General features: G+C 42.8%; 1 protein-coding gene across 2 annotated transcripts in view; it reads right to left on the bottom strand.

The window, feature by feature from the left end:
• The window catches only part of fgd5a (FYVE, RhoGEF and PH domain containing 5a), a 31,938-nt gene extending 13,389 nt beyond the window's left edge, over window positions 1-18,549 (bottom strand). For both annotated transcript variants that reach the window (XM_054617044.1, XM_054617045.1), the window contains exons 1-7: window positions 18,261-18,549; window positions 13,596-16,377; window positions 7,463-7,580; window positions 6,423-6,481; window positions 6,054-6,084; window positions 2,703-2,857; window positions 1,484-1,640 (exon numbers count right to left, since the gene is read on the bottom strand). In XM_054617044.1, coding sequence (XP_054473019.1) covers window positions 1,484-1,640; window positions 2,703-2,857; window positions 6,054-6,084; window positions 6,423-6,481; window positions 7,463-7,580; window positions 13,596-16,377; window positions 18,261-18,270 — 3,312 coding nt within the window. In that variant the 5' untranslated portion in view covers window positions 18,271-18,549. The remainder of the gene's footprint in view (window positions 1-1,483; window positions 1,641-2,702; window positions 2,858-6,053; window positions 6,085-6,422; window positions 6,482-7,462; window positions 7,581-13,595; window positions 16,378-18,260) is intronic.
• Window positions 18,550-20,460: the final 1,911 nt, after the last annotated feature.

Below are 20,460 nucleotides of genomic sequence, written 5' to 3'. Positions count from 1 at the left end.
CAGCGGACTGAGAAAAGGTTATTGAATATGCCTCTGGGTGTTAATTTTAGAGGTGTAAGATGAATGGCAGTCTTTACATGGACACAAATGAGGAGTAGGAACAAAACAGAACAACCTTTCTGCAGAGGAAAAAAATCAACTTATGTCCTTAAACAAGATGATATCCTTTCATGCATTTATCCTTCTTTGCAATTCAACCCTTTTATAGCTACTCCAAATATAAATGAGTGGTTTATGGTGTGAGAAAAGAGATATTAAACCAACTTCATGAGGCTAAAATGGAGAGGCAAATTATTGACTTTGATGGAGGTTATCAAGGGCAACATTATTAGCTGACTTTGTTCAGGTGTTTGTAAGATACTAAAGGTCAGTGTGACGGTTTAGAGTCTCCATCTCTCACCTCCACTCCCTCCTATTTACATTAGCTCCACTAAAGTCTGGCTGAGTCAAAGTTTTGCTGGGAAGGGGCAGCTGCATCTGAATATTCATGAGCGGAGACAGTTGGTGCCTTGTCCGATGGCTTTACTTATCAAACTAGAAATGCCTGGAACCATTGTGTCAGCGACTCACAGTGAAGCGTGAAACTGGTAATGCGTACATTTGGGGAGAAAGGTGCCTAGCTGAGCAGGTAGCTTTGTGAAACCTTAAGTTTAACATAAACAGAAGCCTGGTTAACTTTAATTTAGTCTTTCTTAGCCTTTCTAGACTGCTTTACTCAGGGTGACCTGTGTGCTGCTACACAGCGGTTTTAAACTCTGTGAATTGGGAATCAATTCTTGGAACAGGACCCAGCCACATGGAAATGAGAAATCTATTGCTGTGTCTCTGTGGTCTTAACTATTGCCTCTCTTAATATCCTGTCTCTTAGTTAAGAAATAGTAAATTGCATTGCTACCTGCTTGGACCATACCCATTCCTATTTGACATAAGAATAAATTGTTACTCAGGTCGACCAGGCACACAATCTGTGGATGGCTTTAGAATGAGCTTTTTTTGTGAATTTTGATCCCCTCACTGAAATCCCACTTCACTGCTCTCCAGGGAGTAAAAGGGATGAAGAGATCCACGCTGGACAAAGAATGAGTATTTGGTGTTGAGTGGGTTAAAATATGCGAGCATGACAGTGGAAAGGTCAATCCTGTGTAGAGGAGCGGGATTGAGGGGTTTTTGGAAAGGCCATTATAACCCCGTGGAAGGTCGGTGACAAAATCTAAGTTGCGTGTTGCTGAGTGAGTGCTCCCTGGAAACAAACACCAGGCTTAACTTTCCCTCCACAAACAGAGAAACTGAAGCCGAGATTTGAATATGTGACTGTCAAAATACTTCTTCCAGTTACCCTTTGAAGGGGGGATCTTATGTTGTTGAGCTGAGCTCCGTACCCAAGTTCAGTATGCTAAATAATAAAACATAACAACACCAGGACGGACACAAAGACTAACTGCCCTTGTCTGTTAGGTTGTTGTCTGACTGCTCAGTGTTTTACCTCAAATTTCTTGACGATGTTGGCGAAAGCCAGGTTGTCTCTGCAGCTCTCCTCCAGTAAAGACATGCTGCGATCATACTCTGAGATGAAGGTGTCAAACACCCGAAAGTCCTCCCGACGTGACAGGATCACATCAACTACCCTTTGGCTCTCCTCCCTTCACAGAAAGGAAAATCAGAGATAAAGTACATTGTCTTTAGTCATGTCATGTAAAATTCCAAAGTCTGTGATGTGCTGTGCCTCCCATGAACCCCAACCAGCCTAATTCTCCCCCAGATTTCCAACATTTTCAATAATGATGCTCGACAACCTTGAACAAACATTTAGTTTTTCAGTTTGAAATTGGGGGAGTTAGAGAGTTTACAAAAAACTCTATTAATTGTGGCCGTGCTACATTATCGTCTTCTATGGATTCTCATCCCTCCCTTTTATGATTGTGGAACATCTCAAGTTGTTGAGTCTAGAAAGATGTTATTGCTTAGAAACTCCAGATACTAGAGCATGATGTTTTGGTTTAAAGGAATTACTTTGACACTTTCGGAAAATATGCTTATTTGCTTTCTTGCCTAGAGTCCGATGAAAAGATCTAAACCTCTCATATCTGTCTATTTATTATATAAAATCATCTTAGCTTAGCACAAAGCATTAGAGGTGCTGGTAGGACTTAGGCTAGGGACAAGCTAAGTGTTTTGCCCTACTTCCAGTATTTATGCTAAGCTAAGCTAGCCGGCTCTCTTATATTTAGTGCACAGACATAAAAGTGGTGTAGAATGTTTCATTTCTCCAAGGAAGCAAATAAATGGTTATTTTTCCGAAAATGTAAAACTTTCCCTTAAAAAAAAAAAAGCAAGAATCTGAGAAGCACACCACCGGCATTCAATGACTTGACTCCCAAGCACTTCAGTGAAGTGGAGTTTGCCGACATACGAGGCCTCCTGGTTAAAGAATGGCCTCTCAAATCATTATATCATCCTGACATGTATTTAAAAGCAGGGTTAAGATATGTTTGTATGTGTAGAGTGATTATTGTGACCTCAATAGAGAATGAATGATGGCTGTAGCTGCAGTCTCTTTCCTCTGCATACTGCGTACATCTGTCTGAGTGTCATGGGTATTGTGGCTACATACTAAATCTACCACATTGAAAACTGAGCAGCAACTGTAGTGCACAACAACTGACCCCATCCAAACCAACAGTGATGTCCATGGTGTTTCTTACCACTGACTAATGCGCTCCTCCAGCTCAGTAAGGATGCTGCTGTGGAGGGTGTAGACCTGGGGGAGCATGCCCAATATCTCTCCTAACCTCTGCTCCTCCAGCACAGGCTCCTCTTCCTCACCCACTGATGCCTCTGTCACTGCGGACCTAAAGTCCTGCACAGGGAAGGCAAACGAGAATTTGAGCTTTTTAATAAGACAATAATGTGGGGTAGAAAGAGAGAGGAATGGAGGAAATGGTTGTTAGGATTAAAGGAAGGAGTGAGGGAGAGCAGGAGACATGAAAGGCAAAGAGGAATGAGGAAAGAAAAGGGGAGAAAAATGGAAGGAAGGAAGGAAGGTCAGATCCTCCTAAACATCCTTCCTGCCACCCTCCCTTTAGATCACCTCAGTGCCTCCTCGCCGCTTTGGGTTCTGTCCAGGCTTTCAGGAAAGGCGGCACTGCTTGCACAAGAGTTACACACCAGGTGTTGTTGCATAAAGACCTTGGTGCTCAATGACACAATGCTGTTTTGTACATAGTCCCCACTTTCCATTTCACTGAAGACACAAGCTGCAAATGTCACTCATATACAATGAATTTAGGTCAACTGAAGTCCATTCAGCACACATAAAACATAAGCAATTGGCATAAATAGCTGCAGTGTCAGAGACTAAGAGGACTTATATGAGGAATTATGGTGCAGAGGTTATTAACAAATGGATGAAAGTAGGTGAAATCGTGTGTTAACATGCTTTATCTAAAATCTCTGTTTTCCCTGTGGGGCCAAGCTGTCTGGCCAACTAACGTCATATATATATTTATATATATATATAAAGCTTCTGTGTGTCTGTAAGGGATAAGTGTCTTGAGCCCATCTATTCCAGTTCTGAGTAAAGCCCGGACATAAAACAAATAGAGTTGTCCCAGTCGGCTGCAAAATAATGTGGTGACACTGGGCGCTTCAGAACATGCCGTTCATCCTGCACAATAAATGGCATATGAGTTAACATTCATCACATCTGTCGGGAAGAAGAACAGTAACGGCTCTGGTTGACTCTGTCTCCCAGGTCCCACACAGACACACACACACACACACACACACACACACACACACACACACACACACACACACACACACACACACACACACACACACACACACACACACACACACACACACACAGATCCATGAATGAGAAAAGCTTTGCTCTCAATTTCTCCACCTTATCCCTATTTCCCTCACGTAAGGCAGGTCAAGAAGCAACGTTAAGCAGTTGGTTGAGCATACAGTCATGCTCGGTCATAACTCAGCACAGAGAATCAGTTCATAGGTAACGGGCTGGCTAACGAGAAAAAAACAATATAAGTCTGAGCCGCATATGTTTAAGCTGCTACAGGGAAAGTCCTTAAAAAGAGGAGCACGGCTTCCCTTCCTATGTGGAGACAAGGTCTGGAAATTCTTTGTATTCTTGTTATTCCTTATCAAACAATGGAACAATAGCCCCTGTGTGCCTCTCACTTAATGCTGCTCCTGTGTCGTCGTCGTCCCCCCCCTCCCCCCCAGTGTTTGTGCATGTTGTGCCGCTGGAGTATTTCCCAGCTGAATGTCTCAGTTCCATGCTAATTATGACATCAGTCTGTATATCAAACAGTAACTAATATGTCGACACATCACTGTTTTGAAGTTTGAAGAATAATAAGACCCTAACACTGCACCAATGCATTATGCAACAGCATGATGAAAAAGCCTTCAATGTCACCTTAGAAAGGTGTCAAAAAGATTCACTTATACGGTATGGTAACACTGAAGAGGAGCGCAAGCCAAGGTTACTCTGTGTGAAATTTGTGAAAACAGATAATTTACTATGAAGAATAGATCAATTGGTTCAGGCTACGCTATCAAAATGTCACTTCTGCGGCACTGATGCCCATATTGACTTGCAGCGTATGTTTCTGTCTGTGCTTTGGCATGCAGCAGCTAATTAGTATAATTGAACATCATGATGAGATTGCAGATTTATGATTATTAGAGCCGTCCATTGTATAATATTTGCATTACTTGCTGTTTAATGGCATCACATCACACATTACACTGGACAGCTGCTTTTGTACCCACATCAGGCTTTCATAAATCATGGTGAGGGGGACACATAAGACATTCGGGTTATGACCTGTTCAAGGTTATAAGGTTCAGGCTGACTGATGGGCTTCTCTGTGTTCAATGACTCGACCTGTCAGATTTGTGCTGGCAACCATCACCCTAATAGTAACTTTTCAACGCCATCCTTCAAAAGCTGCTACCTATCTGACCTTTCCTGTATGACTTTCCTTTCTGATTAGAATTAAATAAATGTTTTTGTTGTATTTTTGGTAAATATCCTTCTTTGTTTCTAACTCTATCGGGTTTCGGATTTTCTTTTGACAGGCAGTGAGTGAGAAACGATAGAAATAGATGACAACCGTTGGTAGTGGTGCAATGACGACCTTGAGAAGCTTACCACAGCTCACCTTTAAATCCTCTGTCCTGCATTAACTACGATTGTTACTCTCCTGAGAGAAAAACCCTTTTTCTATGGCCAACCAGGTAATAGAGTGCTGCATGGAGGACATGTTTTTGTAGGCCAAACCAGTGGGACGGTAGCAGCGCACTGGTTCCCTCGACAAAAAGCAAAAAATAAATAATTTGGATTTTGAATTATTGCAGAAAATAAACTATGTGGCAAACACAGTTTTGTGGGGTTTATGATACTTACACATTTTGTGAATCTGTTACTCTTCACAAATGAGCACAACTTTCATGCTATTTGAACATGAAATTAACGTATTCTGAGCTTGTGTTTACCACAGACCTTATTTCAATTATCTAACCAAAAACACATTCATAAAACCAACTGAATTTGAGAAACCGAGATTTCCAGGTAAAAGGTCTCATTACTGCAGCACTACAGGGCTATAAACCGTGCATCCAATAAAACCACTATTAAAGACCTCCACAGCCTTTTTGTGACCTTTAGGTGGCAGTTTGCCAGCTGAGCCGAGTATCAGTATACACATATCAGTTGAGTAAGGATACAAGGACAATACCAGCAACAGCGCCTGGTGTACGCTCTCTGCGTCATCTTACAACTGACCACTCCAGAGTGCAACATGTCAACTTTGTCAGGACCAGGAAGTAGATCTAGCTGCAAAAACACTGATAAACCTGAGCAGAGCCTTACAACAGGGGGGGGGGGGGGAGAGACGGAGACAGAGACTGGGGAGCAGACACACAGGATGATGTTATCAGTAGGGTTCGAGAAGGTTTAATGGGCAGGAGACATTTAAAGCCAACGTGACCCACTTCTGTGGTGTCAGCGAGGCTTTTCTTACCTGTTGAAGGTACTTGAGGGCACTGAAGTGTCTGAAAACACAATGAGTGAAACACAAGATTTAATTACACTGTGAAAGTAATTCACAACTTTCTACACAACTACGTTAATCTTTCTACAAGACTCATTAAATGATCTAAATTATGCATGATGAGAAAACCGCATCAGATGAATGGTTAAGTGTGTAGCAGGGAAAAGGCAAGGCTGGTGCACACGATGAATTAGCTAAGGAGCAGGGGAGAAACAGTCGAGTGGAATGGGAGAGTAGATACTGGGCCACAAAGAGACAAAACATCAGATGTTTTTGTGTGATGAAAGAAACGCAGGGGAAGTGTGCAAATTGGGAAATCCACAAGCGGGGGATACTCACAGTCTCTCGGAGTCCACGAGCTCTTTGGCGACGTAGAATGCTCGAGATCGGCCATCAATCTGGGTGACAGCGAGAGAGAACAGCGGTAGATGAATGAACACAGCTAATGTTTAAAGTCTCTCTGTGGGCACTTACGCCTCTCAAACATTCATAGGAACATCTACACAGAGCCTGGTGAAAAAGCAAATTCACTTCTTTCTCCTGTCAAAATAAGACTGATTATTCCATTAAAGTACTGCATGACATGACGGCTTTCTCAAATACGGGACTTTTAAATGCAGATGCATTATGTATGAGAGGCTGCCTGTGTGGCGACAGCAATGCTGCCCATTGATTGAGAGGCTAATCACAGGGTCTCAAAACATCCGAGCCAAAACATAACATTGAAGCCATTAAGGGGTTTACCGGCAAGGCTCCTGTGCTTTGTTAGTGTTATTTTTTCCTATGTGGGGCATTTCACAAATGCTGCATCAAAAGCACGCTGATCCTCATTTCCTCGAAAATAAAAACAAAACACAGTTCCATTAAATTAAATTGTTCCTGAGGACAACTTAGGTCTCTCTGGTGCCCTTTTCCACACTGTTTTCCCCCCTCAATTGAGTGTATTGTTTTTATTTAAAGAAGAAGAAAACAAGGAAATGCATGTCACATGATGGGAGCTGTGGCCTGATATTTTTATGGTAGCAGGACGGGCGGAGTCCATCTCTGAGCTACTGTAAAATGGCTGCCTTTTACTGTACGGAAGTCTGGGTAGTTTGAGGCGATACAGCAATGTAGTCTGGTGAATGTAAGCCATAGCTTTCAAAATCATCTTCCAATAGAAATGTGCACGGTTATTATCATTAGGTTCTGTTGCTGACATGCTATGATGTCATTTTTATTCAATTTACCCAATAAAAACTATCCAATCTAGGGCCAATAAATTGGACTTGCAGCAGCATCTTTTCATCATGCTGAATTGTTGTGCCAGTTGGTAGTTCAAAAGATTGATTCAACCACTTCTACCATGATTTCATTTGTCTCTGTGTGCCATATCTCACCTGTCTGTCATAACTCTGTTCAGCCACTCCCTCTTCCTCCTCTGACGTACGCCCGTGGTCCTCATCTGCTGACAGCCCGGCGGAGATGGGGTTTATTGGGAAAGGCTCTGTGTAGGTACTGCCAAGGGAAGAAAAGGCAGTATGAACACAGCAAAATGGTAAATAATAATACTAAATACTATGACACTATTTAAAATACAGCACGTTTTGAACAGCATTGCTTTAACCATGGAGAAAGACATCAGTTGGGGATGAGAAGGAGATATTGAAGACACTAATTCCAAATAGCAAATTCACAGTAAATCCAAGTACCAGCGTATTCTCAAAACACTCAGCCATAAGTCCCCTATACTATTAATATACACTCTTCCTGTGTGTGTCTCTGAACATTTCCTCCCATCATATGGAGTCCTCCAGTGGCCCCCTGTAATCTCTTTCATCATTAGTTCTTGTCACAGATGGCGCAGTTGGGTTCGTACACTGGTAATCCTTTAGTGTGGGTCTGTACCTGAGGGGGGCACGCTGTAGGTCATTTCACATGTAATCCCTTTAAATGCTACCTGTGATAATTATTAATGTACTCTGGTCCATTAAGACCTATTCAGTATGTTTGACCAAACTCATATAGCCACAATGATAACTGGATAACAGGTATTCTAAAGGCAGCTATTCAAGAGCTTGTCATATAGCTGTTTCACAAAAAATGGAAAGATTATATAGCTGCAAAGACAAATTTCTACCTCATCTGTGAAGAGTCTGTTAAACACCTTCTTGTTCTTTGATTTGATTAAAACAAACAAACTGATTTTAAACTTAATCGTGTAATTTTGTAAATATTTGACCACAGGCATGCAAAGAATATGAGAAACAAGACTACAGAACATCAGAAAATAGTATTTTATAAGGTCTGCCCTTAAATTGTCAAACAAGTTACGACCTAACTGATGTATCAATCAGTCGATCAACAGAAAAATAATGGGTGATATTTTATAAGGATTAATGGTTTAACTCCTTTTGAGCAAAAATGGCAAATGCTCTCTGGTTCCAACTTCTCAGTTGTGAGAATTTGCTTCTTTTCTTTGTCTAAGGTGATATTAAACTGAATATATTTCAGTTTTGGCCTGTTTGGCAACAAAACAAGCAATTTGAAGTGGTGACGTAGGTCTTACAGGAATTTTTCAGGGCATTTTCATGATAATTAATTTTTGTCCTGATGTCTTAAACAGCCTCCTGTGTGTGTTTGTGTGTGCAGGAAGTAGACGGCTATTAGAGGGCCAAAGGTTAACAGAGTTACCCACCAGACTTCATCTCCATTCAGTCGCACTTATGATGAGGTTCACATTACACACAGACAACCACACACAGAGACACCTATCAGCCCTTTTGGGTGGGATGAAGAAAGCACCTACAGGCCATTACTCATGGTTGACCTAGGAGCAGACAGATCAACCTGGGGAATGTCGGGAGGGAAAGAGGGCAGGAGGATGGGTCTTTGAACTCATTCTTAAACTGCTAGTGAGGGGAATTCTTTCATATGTTCAAGAAGATGCACCGTGTATTCTCACCTTCACCCTTTTACCCTTTTACCCTCGACCATCTACAGCACAATCTCTGAAAACTTCTGTGCTGTAATGAAAGGTTGTGTCCAATTTATAATAATGTCTCCCAGAAAAGCCAAACAGACCACTGAAAAACAATTACGGCAAATAGTTGGAATAGAGTAGTTTGTTCTTTAAATTACATCCACTTTTCTTTGACGGAAAACAATAACATTTAAAGTTTATAATTTAATTTCTTCTATACCAACATAGCCTATTACTAATAATAAAATCCCAAATAAAGCCTTAATTTAGCTCCAGATACCTTCAGATGATAATATATGTTATACGGTAAAACATGAAGCCCCTTAACAAGAACATTAAGGTGATTGCAGATTGCAATGTCTTTTATAACATGGCAGAGTTAAATCTACCGTGTCAGATTCAGAGGAGGACACAATGACTCTCTGTGAAAAAGACCTGTATTCCACCATTCTCCTGGGAATTTGATGATGCCTGTAATATGTAATTCAATTGAGCTAAACAGTCAGGATTGAAATATGTATTAAGTGCAATCAGACAGGCCTTTTTCAACTTGTAATGCCACTATTATAGGAAATAGGAGCAGCTGAATTGGCTCATTAGCCTGCTAACTATAGAAGATTGGGGGTAGTTTTAAATTGTTTGCTCCTTTTAGTGATGATCATTAGATGTAGCTTATGGCTGTTGTTCTGCTGTGGTTGTGACAGTGTGTGATGATGTGATTTGTGAAGACGCTGGCGCTTCAACTGCTCCTGTCCCACCTTTGACGTCTTTGTGTAATAATAATCCCACAATCCCGTTATTCAGGGCCTTACATGCAACAGTGTTATAACTTCTGCTCACTTGTTCAACACATTATGCCACTGTACTTAGAGTACTTTGGGTGTGTATGAAGTGGGAGGCTGGAGGCATTACTGATGAACGCAAGCAACAATAACAGCAGACCTGGCATTCCTGGTGGTACCACACCTCCTCTTGTTGTTCAAGGGAGAGTCTGTGGGAACCCCCACCCCACCATGGTAACCCCCCCTCTCCTCCCTCCGCCATATCTGTCCTCTCCTGTCTCCACCTCCCTGCCTCCCGCCACAGCCCCGCCCTCGTCCTGCATTTCCTGTAAACAGAGTGGTGGGAAGCTCCTAGGCTGGACACTTCCTCCCCGGGGATGACCTGGCAATGACCTCAGAGCGCATGGCACCAGGCCTGGCGAGCCAACGACACGCCCTGTCCACCACCTCGCCACACAGCACACAGCCACCACCCAGTACAACAATGTACTTAAGATGGCTCCCTCATCACTACTAACGCTAACATAACAGTGGGTGGAGGAGCTGTTTTAGAGGCCATGGCAGGGTTCTGACATCACTCTGAAAAGGTTTGTGTTGAACTGTTTGAAGTGAAAATCACACCAAAGGGTAAGCTAGAGATTTACAATTTTGCATACATTAGCAGTATTGCGCTGAACACCATAGCTGTGTCTACTAGGGGCAACAACACATCTGCATTCCTCTTGTAATTCTACCGAGAACTGCTTAAAGTTGACATAGATAACTCTTAATGGACTCTAAGTTGAGCACAATCACTAATTCTGGGCTTTCTTTGCTAAACCACCTAATTTGTTGCTACAAGGATACTTGGTGAGGGCAATTCTGCTGAGACTGCATTATCAGCAGGAGCCTCATCAAGTTGTAAGTTAGTGCTGCTATGTGCATGCACGTATATGCACACACACACACACACACACACACACACACACACACACACACACACACACACACACACACACACACACACACACACACACACACACACGCGCCTACAAAAACACCTGGGTTGGGTTTGAGATGAATCATTAGTGTGCCTGTTCTTTTTTCTTTGTACACTGCTTGCTAATGAATGTGTCTCGTTGCATACTCTGCATGTTTGTGCTTAAGTAGTGTCTGAATGGTGCTATACATTAATCACACAAAGTGGAAACAAGCCAAGCCTTAGGAACAGCAGCTTTGTGAGTTCTCCTTAAAATGCATGTCTGCTACTGTAGGCACGGTCCTTTTGTGTGCAGTGCCCTGGGGCCGTTCGGTCATTTTTCTCACCGCAAACATCCACTTTTTCCTCTGTGGGTCTTAGACCACGTTGACTATTGAATGTGTTCTCAATAAATCACTGCCATCATCTATGGAGCTATGGGACAGCGGCGATGTCAAGCTTAGGACAGAGTTTATTGTAAGATGTACACACAGAGGCAGGGACAAACGACTACACTAACTACACATAACTGAGTGTACTGAGTGTACACACATGAATACACTTACTCTCAAATAAACATAAAAAAGCCCAGTATAGACACACCAAAGAGTGGCCCTGGCAACAAAAGCGTCTCCGGGGGGAATGCGGTGAAGGCAAGGCGACAGGACAGATAGGTTCTTTGCATCATTGTGAGTGGTGTGAGACTTCCACCACACAATGATCCCCACCGATAACATCACTGGGAGAAAAAGAGCCCTCACTGAGGGGCCGTTGTCTGGGAAATGGAGGGGTTTCAAATGTTGAGATATACGGTAAGTGTAAAGTACATTGTAAATAAAATGTGAAGAAATCATGGTAAAGTGTCTAGTGCTGCACAGAATGACTGGAGGAGACAAGCTTTATGGGTGTGAAAAGATGTATAAATGATTTTAACTTAAGCTGAAACCGTATCTACATGAAATAATAATTATGAAGACAGTATGTGCAAAATAGAAATAGGCTAGCTGCACCTAAAATATAAACAAAGGGTGGCACAAGAAATAAAAACAAATAAAGAAGCATTTTGCCCCTTATCTTTAGCCTTTCGAAAAGCTCTTGGTATTGGCCTGTCTCTATGACTACACACAGGTCATCAAACACAACTATTTTATTAAAACTGGGGAAAGACTTTAGCCCGTAGTGGCTAAAGCTGAGGTGTAGGCCGGGGTAATTTGGTAAAGTCTGACCGCGGTGATTCCTCACTCCATCACACACTGCAGTAAATCCTGCGGCCCCTTAAGGGTCCAATGAAAGAGAAGCACTCAGGAGAGAGCTACTTTAATAAAAGCCCTCCTAAACTTAACAATAAGTGTCAGGTACAGGAGAGCAATTACACCAGAGCTGCTCCTGCTCCCTTTCTCCTGTTCTTACTTCCCCCTCCCCCATCCGCTATATGACTTTATCGCTTTTCTCCTTGTATTCTTACTCTTCTGCACCTTCATATTAACACATCGCCCCCCTTTTTATCTCTCACATTTTTCCTCACCCTTCTTCACCTCCTTGTGTGAAATGAACTCCCCCACATTTCTTCACTTTTAATTGCAGCCCGTAATGACTTTCTCTAGTGTGAGGAGTAACCTGCGCTCAGTGAGCTACCCAATCGCTATGACCTGTTCTGTCACCTCAGACTTGCATAGGAAGCAGCGGCAGCAGATGCGACCTCTTAATCCACCAAATGAGAAACAGGAGTAAGCTCTCCCACAAGCATCGTCCATCTTTCCAAAGCCTGCGATGCCTGACACTGCAAGCTGCTCATCTCTCACTGAACACATTTCTACAAGAGGGAGATCAGATTCTACTCAGCCAGGTGTACTTCGCTCATCTGAGATACAGTGTAGGAATATTTGTCAGCTGTTCAGGGGTCAGGATTGCCTTTTGGGGGAGAGAGAACCAGGCCTAACCAATCAGCTGACTACTTTAAGAGTGGTTCCAGAGATAAACACGCTTGCCTCTTCTATGGACTACAAAGTGAACATGCAGGATATGCTGTTTAATTTAATCCTGGCATGTATAAAAAGATTAGCTGTAAACCATAAATTCAGAAACAAAAACACATTTTAGGCTTATTATGTTAAAGACATCTTATCTAATGCTACAACTGAGGACTGTTTTCTTTACTGACTTTTGTGCAGATTAAATTGATTAATTGTATGGTCTAGAATAGGTCATTATGTTGTGAAAAATGGCCATTCCAGTTACCCAGGGTCTGATCTGATGTCTTCAAATAGCTTGTTTTGTCCAAAAATCAAAACCCAAATGTGTTCAAGCAAATATTCACATTTGATGAGACAAAACCAGTTAATATTTGGCACTTTTGCTGGAAAATGGTTTCATTCAACTATCTCTAATCATTATGAAGTTATGGATGGTGCATTAATACATTACAGGGTCAGTACACCCAGGTTTGTGGTATGCAGTCATGCAGGTAATCCGGGTTTATTTGCCCAGATTTGAAAAGATCTCTGAAATTTCTGCTCCAGCCCCAATACAATTAAGTTGAATGGAGTCAAATTTGGGAAGGTAAAAACACTGAAAAAAGATTACATGTAAAGTGTTCAACAACAATTTTCATTTAGAGGGTATTTTGGGTCCAGTGAGTTGCAGACATTTCAGAGAAAGGTATCTCAAAACCTGGGCAAGTGACTAGATACCAAAAAAGGTTAATCATAAGGTAATGTAATATTTGTTTTTTGTAACTTGGGTGAATCCATCATTTTGGGTTAACACGTGATGATACAAACCATTTTAACTTTATAGAGCTTTTACTATACCTTTCTGTGTCTTCTTTTGATGTGTTGGTTATGCTGTCAATCCCAGGGAAACTGTTCATATCCACATAGCCATCATTCTCATTGCATGCGACTGTAGTGCGATTTGGGTCCTCGAAAAACTCAGTGACAGTGTGGGATCTGGTGGGTCTGCCTGGGATCTGGATGTTCTCATAGTCTGAGCTCATGGCCGGGATGTTTTCATATTCTGAGGTGTCCGCACTGGGGAAGGAGATGGAGCGGGGTTTGGTCAAAGGCAGCGGCATGGCAGAGCGCCGCGAACGCTCCTCGAAGGACTCCACTCTGGAGACGCTCCTGCCATAAGCTTTAGGGTCACCTTTCCTCCTCTGGTTGTCTTTGTAGAGGAAAAAGGGGGATGGCAGTTCCAAAGGACGCTGCTGGGGGTTTACAATGCGGTTCTGAAGCTGAGGTGAGCTGCCGGTGCTTCTACGATCAAGCTCTATGACTCTCGCTGGGCCATGGTGGCTGGACTCTGAGGAAGAACGAGAAGAGCGCACACTGCCATCGCTAAAACCCTTTGTATCTGTCTTCTTCTTGAACTTGAGCGCCAGGAAGCGCTTGAAGGAGGACTTCTTCTTCTTAGGTATGTCGCTGGGTTCATGCTGGATCAGGAGGGATGGGGAACTCTTGGTGACTGGTCTTTTAGTGATGTAGGCCAGCTCAAAGGGGGGTGGGATGTCTACTAGAGAGGTTGGTGTGGAAACACCACTGGATGATTGATGGCTACGCTGGGAGAAGCTTCCAGAAGAGGTTATGACACATGGGAGAGAAAGACTATCATCTTTCCTCTTTGCCCTGTTGTCACCCTTTAGAGAGTGGTTGAACTCTGTGGGAGTGGTCAAGGTCAATTCTGAACCCTCTGCAGATCGGGAATAAAACAATAAACGTTGAGACTTCATAGACGGGATCAAAGATTTGACCCCAGGCTGCTGTGAATGGCTAAGCGGTTCGTTGTTTTTATCTAAGGCCACTGTGCAGTAGTCATGAGTCTGGCACTCCGTCCCAGTCTCCTCTGGTACAGTTTCTGGGACATAACCTGGAACTTTCCCAGAATAAGAGCGTGACCGTGTGACAATAGTCTTCCGATCAATTGTCACAAAGTTCTCCCCTTCTGAGTCAAACCCTGCCTCCTCGTATATATGCTCCTCACTGTCTGAGTCTGAGTCCTCATAGTAAGGCACAATATGGCAGTCCAGTTCCTCAATGTCTTCTTCGAAGGCTTCAGTGGTGTGGGCAAACACCACCCTGTTGGTGAGCTCTGGGGTTCGGCCTGCATCTAGGTCTGATGGCACTGTGATGTTGCACAACCTGAGGCGAGGCTGGCAGCTCGATCGCTGGCTGAGGAAAGCCTGCTCTCGTTTAGCTGTTCTCTCTTTTGCACTTTTCCCTTTGATATGTTTCTTTTCCGTTTCTTCCTCTTCGTCATCATCGCCTATCTCAACGTAATCCTCCGATGAGACACACTCCAGCTGCCTATCTTCTGCTTGAAAGCAGAGTGAATCATCAATGTCCGCATACTCATCTGCTGACTCGCTGTCCTTTGCTTTGTCTTTGTGCTGATTCGACTGCTCGGTGCCCTCCTCAATCTCACCCTGTTCTGAGAGGACTTGCTTATCCTCTAGCTTGTCCACGTCGTCTGATGACACATAGAAAGGTTCCTGGTCAGAAGCACCTGTCGTTTGCAGTTCATTCGAGGGTTTGTCATCGGTATCATCCTGACTCCACTCTGGGTCAGCGGTGCCGGTCATATCTGGTCGAACAGCTTCGATGACCGAATAAGGCCCAAACACATCCTCAGTGCTGGATGTGAAACGGAAACAGCCAGAGAGGTCCTTGGTGGCCCGTTCTGGTTGCCATACCTCTGTTTCCCCTGTTTCAGCTTGGTCAACTGACTCACATGTATCACTAGCATCATCTGTGGGTCCAATCACATCGTAGGGATACTCCTCAGTTACAGTTGGAAGCACACTGAATCCAAATGCAAATCCTCCAGCTTCCAGCTCAGTCTCATCTGTGGTTAAACAGGGGACAGAGTCCTCATTTTGTTCACTATCTACCTCATTATGTCCAGTATCATTGTCCTTGTCACCCTGACTGAGGGACTGTTGTTGATAAAGATTCTGTTCCTCTACATGTTCGTGTCCTGAAGAGCCACAAACAATGTCAGTTTTTTCACTAAAACTTGGTTCCTCCTCTTCTGCCTCCTCTCCCGTTTCATCCTTTGTCTCAGCAGGATTAAGTAAAGGCGTTGATGTTTTCTCATCATCAGTGTGATTACCACCTTCAGGCTGGATCGAGTCATTGTCAGTGTTTTCATCCTCAGTAGTATCAACATTAGAACCATCATCAGCTTTCACTGTGTCCTCAGAGCCAATGCTGTCGCCATCATTATCTAATATGTCTACTTCTTTTTCTGTTTCCTCCTCAGTTTCTCCTTCTGCTATGTCCTCTTTGTCATTGTGCCCGGTGTCCATGTCATTGACCCCATCCTCGCTTTTCTCCTCTTTGTCCTGGTTCTCCGCAGCCATTTCATGAAGATCTTCCGTCTCCCCATCAAAGTGAGCCAGGTCTCCGTTACTCAGGCTCTGTGGGGTGCAGGACTCCCATTGTGCATGAGGCTCACACAGGGGTCCGGGCTTTGGGGCGACAAGAGGTTTTGGACCACGAACAGGGGGACACGGCCGGGACATCAGTTTGGACTGCACTCTGATGGTCAGATGACTGCGAACCTTTGGTCGAGGGCCTTGCAGTGGATTTTGAAAATCTGTGCAGAGAGAGTAAAAAAAATGTAAAGAAAGTAAAAGATACTTAATTATATTTCCATCTTTTTATATCAGCTTACACAAGGATGAAAATGTGGGTCCTGCTTTACTATAGAATTCTAAAAGGAAGTCAAGTCATGTTCAATAGTCAGTGACATGCAGAATGCTGCAGGAGACATTATCAGCAGGAAAAACAACAGAGACACAGGGTACTTAGAGGAGGAACAATAACATCTCCCTGTCTGGGAAATGGCACATGCAGGTTGGATGCTTATGGCAGATTTAACAAATGATGGCTAATTGCCATCGTAAACTTTAAAGATAATTTGTTATTGGTCCTTATATTCATTTAATTATATTGAAATGGCAACATGAAGGATGATTTAGCAGCTTCAATCTGAATACACAACATCCCAATTTTGACACTTAGCGTCTGTGTGTGTTGCTTTGAAATTAAACTTTACGTTTTGTTTACAGTTACAAATTGTGTAGTCATTAAAGAGCAGTGCTTTCAAACATTTAGAATTGTCATGAAACACACCCCTGTACTTAATAAAGTGTGTACACCCCTTGTCTCTTCCTGTTATTTAGTACCTGCCCTGACGCACATCCTATTAAACCCTGTGTGCACTCTGGCTATCTCTGAGTGTCTCTCTCTCACTCTCTGTCTAATATGAGCTTTTGAAGAAACTGCCCTTCTATGCCATATAGCTTTCCGCCCACAATTATACATAATTTCTTCTCTGGGGTGGGGGGGCATTAACACCATGGCCCCCATCACTCTACAAAGAATCTTTTTAGAAGTACAGATTTTCACAACACAAATGAACTACCTTCTCGTCATTCTTTCCCAATTCTCACGAAACATACTCACACTGCAGCACGCACACACACACATACACCCACACACACACACACACACACACACACACACACACACACACACACACACACACACACACACACACACACACACACACACACAGGCACACACACTTTTTTTCTGAAAAGGTCCTTTGAGTGCCTCAAAGAACAATAAATCTGGAAGGGAAAACAAGGGTCCCGCTCTGACAAAGCACCCAACTGCAAACAACAGGATATGAATTATGCAACAAGAATTCAATTAAAACAAATGTTTTAAAACAAAGGAAGAGATACACACTGGGACCTTGGTTGTGCCAAACTCACAGGATATGATTTCAGATCGTGTCCTCATCATAAAATGCCCCACGTTAAGTCTGAACAATCTGACTAAAATCCAATGTGACAAGAAGTGTGGACATAATGAGACATTGTTTTCTAAAGAAATGTTTTTTTCAACAGAAAACACATACAAAATAACTATTTTCAACATGTTTCACTTAATAAATTCACAGGGCACTGCACTTGCAAGACAGGTGACCTTCTCTGTCTAATTTCACAAACATGGATTATAATCCTAGCTTTAACCCTATTACTAAACTAAGCCTAAAAGAAATTTCCCAAGTGGAGTCTTCCACGGAAAGCCAATTTATCCAATGCTATGGATTTAAACTCACTACAAATTTCTGTGTATATAATTCATCCCACTTGCATTGTTGTTATGGGAAAACTAGCAGTATCATTTCCATGAAATTTGATTATGATTAATCTGACGTTTTATTTTACCTATGGAATAAATCATACAGCAGTTCTGCATCAAGTTGCATTGGATATCAATTTGTATGTAAAACAGGTGGAAAATAAACAGCTGTGTTGAGACAGGATCAACCAATTTCAAGAATTACCAGCGTCCCCAATCACTCACACACAAATACACTCACGCTGCCTCACTTTGTTTGCTGTTAATCATGTAAAGTTTTCTTTCTGGCATCTTAACATGAACATTAAATATTAAAAAACCAACCTGTGTTCATTCTGGGGCATCATCATCCACGGGAACCGACAGTTATCCTCATGTTTGCCCACACCGACCGCCGTCGCTCGAAATGACGTGGGAAACTTAATCCAGATACAAACACATTGCGGGAAAATCAAGCAGTAAAGGAACAGTTTCGGATCATGTTGTCTTGCTTTTTTGATTTTCTCCAGTGAAAAGTCCACTCCTGGAAGACGACCGGGTTTCGCAGAGTTGCAGCTGAGCTCTCAGCCGGCGTGCATCACCTCCAGTGCCGATGCTTCAGTAAACTGGTGCTCTCTTGTGTGGAAACGGGAGGTGCTGCTTTGAGGCAGGACCAGCCTACAGCACTACCCACTCTGTGTGTGTGTGTGTGTGTGTGTGTGTGTGTGTGTGTGTGTGTGTGTGTGTGTGTGTGTGTGTGTGTGTGTCACTTTTGCAATGTACATCATGACATCTGGGATATTGCATATTCACATCTGGTCATGTTCTGTTTCAGGGCACTACTATACATATGTGGGACATCGGTGCCATATTCAGTATAGCCTAACACCAAATCCACTGAGGGTGAGAGATTTGGACCATAAATATCAGACTATAAGCCTAAATGTTTCATTGTGATGATGGGGAGCTTTAAATCTGCAGCTGTGTTTTTTTTTTGCACCAAAAAATATACTTTTTTCCCAAATCACATCTTAATGCTTGGAAGGACAGGAACACGTGTAGATAGGATTATACAGTGTTCATCAGAAATAAAGCATATCCTTCTCAGTGTTTTGTCCAGCCTGTTTTTGCCCATGTATGCTATTATTTCCTGAACCAGAACGGTGCATAGAAAGGTTCCTTAAAGCAGTTTCCAAACACAATTTCTCTAGGACACCAAAGCTTTTGCTATTGGCAGGGCTTCCTGGCCCGGCATCTGTTGCATGATTGAATGAATGCGAGCCTTTAAAAACCTCTCTTCATAACAGGAAACCGCTCTCCCTGTTTCCTGCACAACATGCAACACTTCCTTAGCAACAGATGGGAAAGGTTGGCGGCGTTAACCCTTTAGGTAACCTCTAACAGAGCTGATTGACTGGTGCTGTGCAGAGCCTGATGGTTCCAGGAACGGACAAACTTTGACCAGCTTTAGTCTGGGACTCCTTGTGGGCTTTCAAGGACGGAGGCACCTTGCGCAACACAGGGGGAGGCTGATCGTCGTCCACTTGGGGTCTTTCATTTGTCAGCTCCCAATGCTGGTTAAACACCTGCATCTTGAAGGTCAAACAATGTAGCAGACTTCTGGGATTTCTTCTAGCAGAGATGAAATGTTGAGAAGCTCAACAAAAGAATCAACAGTGCTGTAGCACCACGGGGCTCTGGTCCTGGCTGCTGCAGCGGCATACAGACCCATACATTTTACACACAGCAAAATTCCCACTCCAGATGGTTTGGTGCAGGAAGGATTAAGCTGTGCTGCAGGTGCATTGCTCTATTAGACTCAAAGAGGTGGTTAGAGAGAGTTCATGTCATAATCACCTCATGGTATCTTTGCAGTATCTCATTAAATACTAAATATAATGATACCATTTCTAAATTATTTAGCGTTTCACTGAAGAGGATATTCTTCTATTGAAGATGCGCCCATTGTGTTTGCTGCAGTAATTAAGCTGTTTATTTGTGTGGATAGGATGCTGAATCATGTATTTTGCAATATGCTACAACATCACCAAAACAATGAAATCGCTGTGAGTCAATTGTTTTGCTTCCCCTTGTTACAATGAGACACTGTAATAACCATTACGGAGTGTTGAAGCCAAGACAATTTTGAATGTGTCAGTAGTAGCACATTTATAGCTGCCATAAAGTAACCTTTTGTTTTTTAACTGGACAACTAAAGATAGCTCAGCTCTGGACTTTTGGCAGTGCCAAATTTTCTCTCTCAAGAGTATTCTTCTCACAATTGCTACACACAACCTTTTTTTTGTTACATTTGTGCAAAATATGTTTTGCTTCTGCAGGGTGCGCAAATAGAACCTGTCAAGAGTATTGTGTCATGTGGCTGCAGAAAAGAATGGCTTTAGGAGTAAATATCCCTCCAGATGTGGCACAGACGGTCAAAACATGTTTTTGGACGGGGGACACAAATTTCCTGGACTGCCTGTAGCTGCGTGCTGTGCTCTGTCACCCCACCTGGAACATGACTTGACTGGAAGAGAAAAGGGGA

Source organism: Anoplopoma fimbria, chromosome 17 (assembly GCF_027596085.1).
Source record: "Anoplopoma fimbria isolate UVic2021 breed Golden Eagle Sablefish chromosome 17, Afim_UVic_2022, whole genome shotgun sequence".
Lineage (NCBI taxonomy): Eukaryota > Metazoa > Chordata > Actinopteri > Perciformes > Anoplopomatidae > Anoplopoma > Anoplopoma fimbria.
The sequence above is the reverse complement of the archived record's forward strand: the minus strand, read 5'-3'. Positions and strand labels throughout refer to the sequence as shown.